The 8001-nt window shown below is 26.5% G+C and overlaps 1 protein-coding gene across 2 annotated transcripts in view; it reads right to left on the bottom strand.

The window, feature by feature from the left end:
* LOC117170394 (twist-related protein) overlaps positions 1-8001 on the bottom strand; it is a 15020-nt gene that overhangs the window by 5451 nt on the left and 1568 nt on the right. For both annotated transcript variants that reach the window (XM_033357162.1, XM_033357163.1), the window contains exon 2: positions 3253-3578. In XM_033357162.1, coding sequence (XP_033213053.1) covers positions 3253-3576 — 324 coding nt within the window. In that variant the 5' untranslated portion in view covers positions 3577-3578. The remainder of the gene's footprint in view (positions 1-3252; positions 3579-8001) is intronic.

Genomic DNA, 8001 nt, shown 5'->3' with positions numbered 1-8001 from the left:
ACACTGGTTCAATTCCTTGAATATTTTATAATTCTTTTTTTTAATTCGTTTCATTTCAAATACGTGGTATTTAAAATAACTTAAAATCTCTTTAAATATTTTTAAATCCTTTCAAATGACTGAAAATCTCTTAAAATCTTTTGAAAGGTAGTTTACAGTGAAGATAATTTATATATTGTTGATATCTAATTTTAAATGCATATTTTAAGTGGTTCTAAGAAGGAATGGCGTTGAAATAAAATAGGAAGTCGCAAAGGGGGTAACGAGGGTGACTCGGCAGAAGTGATTTGTCCCACCTGGCTTAGCATAAACACAGAGGAAGAAGAGAGCGAGTAGTTCTGAACTGATTCAGTTATATCTTAAGATTTGACTCAGAGTGAATCCACCTGGAACAATGTTAGTGCAATATTTTTGTCTTGAAATTGCGAACATTTATAATGGCTAAAAATAACCATTCCATCACAATTTACGCGTCCTTTTCATTTCATTTTCATAGATTTGATGAAAAACATGAGTAGTTTTTATTATAATATAATAACTAAATAATAAATTTATTATAATATAATATATAAAATAATTATTATAATATAATAACATGAGAATAGTTTTTATTATTTGTCGAGAATTGCTCCTTTTTAGCTGAATATTTATGTATTGATTGTCAATTCGACTTTTTGCTACAAAATTCTTCTTCTTGAATAAATATTCAATTAATTTGTTAAAATTGTATCTACATATTTTGTTAAAAAATCACCTTATTGATTACAGATCCATCGCTTTGGTTAAAAATTGAACTATTTTCTTGAGAATTTTTTTTGTTGGTTGAAAACTATTTTTTTTTTTTTTTAATGAAAATTAATTTTTTTTAGAAAATTCATCTTCTTGGTTGAAAATCCATTCCTTTCAATGGAAATTATTTTTGTATTGAGTATTTATTTTTTAACTGAAAACTTAGCTATTTCATTTATGTAAAAAAAAAATTTCGATGAACATTCAATCTTTTTGTTTCTTAATTCATCTATTTTGTTGAATATTTGTCTCTTGTTGATAGAATATTCAACTTTTCTGTAAAAAATTCTTTTTTTTTGTCATGGAAAATTCATTATTTTAATTTAAAATTAACTTCTTCGCTCACAAATTGAACTATTTTGTTGCAAATTCGCTTTTATTTTAATTTAACAACGTTCAACATTCAAACTCTGATTGAAAATTAATATATTTTGCCAAAATTAATCTTTTTTGGTAGAAAGTTCATGTCAGTCCTTTGATAGAAAATTAATTTTTTGTTATTGTGAATTGATTTTTTTAACTGAAAATTTAACTATTTCGTTGCAAATTCATTTATTTTGTTAAACATTTGTCTCTTTCTGTTAGAAAAATTAACCTTTTGGTTAAAAGTTCCTTTTTTATTAGTTAAAAAATGAAAATGGTAGTGATTTCATTTTACAAGTAAAGCATTTTAGTTCAGGCATCTCATACAAAAAAAAAGGTCTTTTTACCGTATTAAGTAGGCAATGCGAGTGTTTTTGATAAACCGGTTTATTAAGGGGTCCTGAATAAAATTCCAAGTTTTGTAGAAATGACACCCGTGCGTTCGGCAAATATTTTTTTAAAAATTTCAAAAAATCGTGTTTGCGTTTGTATCTGTACTCTGGAACCTTTTAATTTTACACAAAAAAATTCAAAAGTTAAATTGAAGTAGACGCAATATCGAGTAATTAAAAAAAAATACAGTGATCTAGCCCTATAATAGGTCATAAATTATAGTCTCACAAAGTTGACTGCTTTTGACCTATTTTTCAGGGGAAATTACTCGTGTTCAGTTTTTTCAAAATGCTTCACTTCTCCGAGAAGCTACATACTGCAAGAGAAAAAGTTGGAACTTTGATACCTGATGATACCTATTCCTTTTAAAATAAAACCTATTCTTTTTAATTGAAAAATCTCCTTTATGTAGTTTTTATTATTTGTTGAGAATTTATCGTTTTAAGCTGAATATTTATGTATTTTTTCTCAATTCAACTTTTTAGTGCAAAATGAATCTTCTTGAATGAAAATTCAATTAATGTATTAAAAATGTATCTACATTTAAAAAATCACTTTTTTATTTCAGATCAATCTCTTTGGTTGAAAATGTAACTGTTTTGTTAAAAATTAATGTTTGTACGGAGAATCAATTTTTTGAACTGCAAGTTTAATTTCGCGTAAAGAATTAATATTTGTTTATTAAAAATTCGATTTCCTGGTTAAAAGCTGACCTTTCTTCAAAAGTAATTTTTTTATTGCTGATTGATTTATTTGAAAATTATATTATTTCGTTAAAAATATAACTAATTTGTTAAAAGTTACAATTTTTGTTGTAAATTTGTCTTTTTGTACAGAAAATTAATTCTGTTTGGGTAAAAATTCAACTGTCTTCTAAAAAAATTGTCTTTTTGTATCGACAATTCCACTATTATTTTGAAAATGCAAATGTTTCTGTTTAAAGTATACTTCAGCTTTTTTCGGATTGCAATTTTTTTTAGAAAATTGATCTCTTTTGTTTGAAAGGCAATTCCGCCCCAGCCACCTGTGTACGTTTCCCTCACTACGAGGCTTCCCCATACTCAGCCGAATTGCAGCCGCCGAGCCTGGTCAGCGGGAGTCCTTTGTACCCAATACGGACTAAAAACAGAATATAACCATTTTTAAATTTCGCATTTAGTAATTGACAAACGTAATATTCGATATTTGAAAATACATTCTTTAAAACAACAAACATAAACTTAACTTGGTCAACTCAATAAAATTATAAATCTGCGAATTATGATTCCAACGATATGTTACTTAACAAAAGCAATAGCTTTAATTTATTGGTGCAATATTTTACTTAACTTTGGGAAATTTTTGAAGCTAAAATTTGACCAAATTTGAAACTTTCTATTAATTCTCAAACAATCGCACTTGTGAAAATTATCCTTCAACAATTTTCAGAAGTGTGATGTGAATTGACAGATTTGGTATATTATATGTATTTGTAAATTACGAAGTGGTAAACTAAAAAATTTTTATATTCCTTATCTTAGTCTTCATTAGGTACAAAGGACTCCCATTGACCAGGCTCGGGGGCTGCAGATTGGCTGAGTGCAGAGAAGCCGCGTAGTGGGGGAACCGTGTGCAGGTACCTGGGGCGGAATTGACATCCGCCCATTCAAAATCATCTAATTTTGTTTTTAAACAACCTGAAATTAAATGTGATTATAAAATGCTTACCAATGTCAAAGATAAGGATTTTGTCGTCTCGGAATGATGATCTCCATCGTCGCGCAGTACTGCTCGAAGATGTGCAATATAAGTGGCAGCTAAACGAAGTGTGTCCAATTTACTGAGTTTTGTATCCGCCGGAACCCAGGGCAAAGTTGTTTTTAACCGGCAAAAGGCTTTGCTTAAAACTCTCATTCTGGCCCGTTCGCGAGCGTTTGCAGCATTTCTTGGTGCTCGAGTGTCAAAATCTTCTTCTTTATCGTACTTTTCCTCGAAATTATAATCATCCTCATCCATATATGAAGGCACAGATGATCTCCTTTTTCGCGGCATCCCTGCAGGGCAGCAAAGTGAATAAGGACTTAAACAAAAGACTTTGGAAACTAATGGGCCCGAGTGGAAAGTTTTACATGGCGACTTTGTGAAGCTCTTCGCCTGGGGTACTTGCTAGAGAGATTGATCAGCTACTTGGGTCTGAGCAATGTTCCGGAAATAATTTTGAGCTACTTTTGCCACCCCCATCATCCGTAGTTGACGACCGTAACCCCCTACTTGACGATCGTAATTGCCCCCCCCCCTCCCCTCCCCAATCCCGAAAAGTAACGTAGCCCAAAATTCTTTCAAAATATAATTTCAAACCAGAAAAAAAAAGATTTTTCAACCAAGAAAGATGCATTTTTTATCAAAAAGAACAAATTTCAACCAGTCCACTTTAACAGAAAAAACAAATTTGTAACAATATATCGTTGAACCTTTATCCAAATAGATGGATTTTCAATCATGAAAAATAAGCTTAATTTTTTATTTTAAAAACCGAATTTTTAATAAGGTAAATTATTTTTCTACAGAATAGTTAAACTTTCTAACAAAAAAAAAATAATTTTTTTAAAACAGTTAATTTAAAAAAAAAAAAAGCGTAATTTTTCAACCAAGAAAGATGACTTTTCTACAAAAAGAAAAATTTGCAACCAGTCAAATTAAGCGGAAAAAACATATTTTAACAAATATATAGTTAAATCTTCTCCCAAATAGGTAGACTTTCAATCAAGAACAATAAGTCCTAAAGTAAATGTTTGAATTTTCAACTAAAAAAAAAAATATTTTTTGGACCAAAAATGGAATAATCAAATTTTTAGTTTGTGAATTAATTTTCAAGAATTAGAAAAACACAACTTTTCAAGCAGTTGATTTCAACAAAAAGTACGAATTTTCATATAAATAGTTATATTATAGCTTAATTTTTTAATGAAAAAAAAAATCTACCAAATTGTTCGATTTTTACCTTATATAGGGTAAATTTCCAACCAAAAATGGGATAGTGAAATTTTCAGACAAAAAATTAATTTTAAACAAAACAAAAAAAACGAATTTCCAACAACAAAATTAAATTTTAAACCAAGAGGTGAATCTTTGAACAAATGATTTTTAACAAAGTACTTTAAATCAGGTAAATAAATTTTGAACCAAAGAAGATGAATTTTTAAGAAAATAGTTCAATTTTAACCAAAAAGATTAGCTTTCAACCAGGAAATACGACTTTTTAACAAAAAAAGGTATATAAAATAGTAATAAAAATGGAGAGGGCTATAATGTGTTAGTTCTCACCAACCGTCAGTCCCAAAATCGGTGCTATAGAAGAGTTTCACTGTAGTTGAAATTTCTACCAAAAAATTGAATTTTTTATCAAAATAGTTTATTTTCAAATAAATTAATTAATTTTCTGCAAAACTGTTGAACTTTCGACCCGAAAATATGAATTTTCAACTAAAATTATGAATCATTAACAATAACAAAAAAATGAATTTCTTAAAGAATAGTTCTCATTTTAAAAAAAGTATTATATCAATTAAAAAAAAGATTTTCAAGAATGTAGTAAAATTTTCAACCAAAGCGATGAATGTCAAACTACAATGATGAATCTTCAAATGAACCTTCAAACGAAAAAAGTCAACATTCAACCTGAAAGACGATTTTTTAAACAAGAAAATTAATCTTCTAAAAATGGAATAGTTACATTTCTAAATCAAGACGTGAATTTTTAACAAACAAAAAAAAGAAATTTTAACAAAATAGTTTAGCTTTCAACCAAGTAGCAGCATTTTTTACCAAAATAGATGACCTTTTGACAAAATAGTTGCATTTTCAAGAAAATAATAAAGTAATCAACCAAACACTAGAACTTTTAACCAAACGAGATGAATTTCGAACCAAAAATATAATAGTAGACTTTTCAACAAAAAGTTATTTAAATTTTCCTATTAAGTTCTATTAATTCAATTCTCATTTAAGAAACAAAACGATAAAAATGGAGTAAAAAATGGAGTAAAAATTTTCGTATAAAAAAGTATACGAAAACATTCCTTGAAATAAATAATTACAATCTTTGGGAATGTTATGAATTCCCTTGAAAGGTATTGGAATTTTTCCTAATCCTTGAAATACCTTAAATTTGGTAGAAATCCTTATCAATTCCCGGAAATCTATCAAATTTTTTTCAAATTTTTTACCCAAAAAAGAATAATTTTTTAAGAATTACAAAAAAAATTCAATCAAATAGTTGAATTTTCAACCAAGAAGATTGATTTCGTATAAAATTTTTGTTCTATCAAAAAATTACATGAATTCTCAACTGAGTAGTTGCTTTGTAAACGAAAAAGACCAAATTGTAAACAAAAATGGAACAGTTACATTTTCATTGAAAAAAATTAATTTTTAGTATAAAAAACGAATTATCTGAAAAACAAAGTTGATTTTTTCACTAAACTATTGAATTTTCAAGACAAAAAGACGAATTTTGTATGTTGAATTTCTAAATTTAAAAAATCAATTTTTAATTGAAAATGGAATACTCAAATTTCCAATTTCAAAAATTAATTAAAAATTAAAAAACGAATATTCCACAAAACAGTTGAATTTTCTACCACATAGTTGAAATTTCTACATAATTTTTGAATTTCTAAGACAAAATTTGAACAAAATTTATTTTTTCTAAATAATTAAATTTTCAGTTAAAGAAATTAATTTTTACCCTCAAAAAGGGAAACAGTAACAAAACTAGTTCAATTATCTACCGAAGAGATGAATTTTCTACTAAAATTATGAATATGAAGAACAGAAATTAATTTTTAAGAAGGTAGTTAACTTAATTAAAATTCAATTAAAATATATAGCAGTTGTTATTTCAATAAAAAAAGATTTGAATTTCAAAACATATTAATTTTCAATCAAAAAGTTGTATTTTCAACCAAAAAAATCGATTTCCTACCAAAAGAGACGAATTTTCAACAAAATTCATAAATTTTTAACCTAATAGTCGAATTTTTAACCAGGAATAATAATTTTTTACGAAAAAAGACAAGTATTGAACTAAATAGTTGAATTTTGAGTATCAAAAAGATCACATGTTAACCGAAAAAGAAATTAATACATTTTCATTGAAAAACAATATTTTTTTTTTAATTTGGAAAAGCGATTTTTGTACAAAACTCTTGAATTATGTACCAAATAGTTACATTTTCAAACCAAAAGGACGAATTTTCCACAATAGTTGATATTTCAAGAAAAACTGTTTTCATTTTAAATAAAACGCAATTTATAATTGATCAAAAAGTGCTATTTTCCAAGAAAATAATTGAATTCTCAAGCGTACATTTTTACCCAAATAGTTGAATTTTCAACCGGGAATATTAATTTTATACCAAAAGAAGACGAATTTTTAACCAAATAGTTGAATTTTCAACCAAGAATATTAATTTTATGCCAAAAGAAGTCGAATTTTCAACCAAAGATTTGAATTTTTTGTCGAGAAAAGATCACTTTTTAGAAAATAAATGTTGAATTTTCCGTCAAATATTTGACGGAAAACATTGATTTAAAATTTGAACTATATAGTTCAATTTTTAAGGCAAAAGGACGAATTTTCCACAAAATAGTGCAACTTTCTAACCGTAAATATGGTGTTTTAAACCAAAACATGAGAATTGATGTTTCGACGAAAAAATATTTTAATTTGAAATAAAACACAATTTATAATTTAACCAAAAGAGACCATTTTTTAACAAAATATTTGAATTCTCAACCGAAAGAAATAAATTTTTAACCAAACAGTTGCATTTTTAACCAGAAAATTTTATTTTATACCAAAAAAGTGGAATTTTTAATTAAATTTGATGAATTTTCAACAAAAAAGTTAAGTTTCAAACAAACAGTTGAATTTTCAACTATAATTCTCAATCTTCAACCAAGAAAATGAATTTTTAATAAAGCATATCACCTTTAACCAAGAATTTGAATATTCAATTTAACAATATAAAGTTCCAAGAAATAAGATCATTTTCGAACAGTTGAATTTTCAACTAAAATTCAATCAAAACAATGAATTTTTAATAAAATAGACCAACTTTAATCCAGCGAGTTGAATTTTCAACACAAAAAAATTAATTTGTAACAAAAAAGTTTATTTTTAAACAAACAGTTGAATTTTTAATTGATATTCTGAATCTTCAACAGAAAAAATGAATTTTTAACAAAGCAATTAAAATTTTAACAGCGGCTTAAAATTCGAAATCTAAAAATATCAAATTTCAAGAACACAGTTAATTTTTAATTAAACAGTTGATTTTCAACTAAAATTATGAATCTTCAATCAAATAAATAAATTTTCAATAAAGAAGTTCAACTTTTAACCAAGGACTTGAATTTTCAAGTTAAAAATATGCATTTTGCACAAAAATGGTACCCTGCGTAAAAAAGCATAGA

The sequence above is a fragment of the Belonocnema kinseyi genome, chromosome 3 (assembly GCF_010883055.1).
Source record: "Belonocnema kinseyi isolate 2016_QV_RU_SX_M_011 chromosome 3, B_treatae_v1, whole genome shotgun sequence".
In the NCBI taxonomy this organism is placed as follows: Eukaryota; Metazoa; Arthropoda; class Insecta; order Hymenoptera; family Cynipidae; genus Belonocnema; species Belonocnema kinseyi.
Note: the sequence above shows the minus strand (reverse complement) of the source record. Positions and strands in the feature narration are given on the sequence as shown.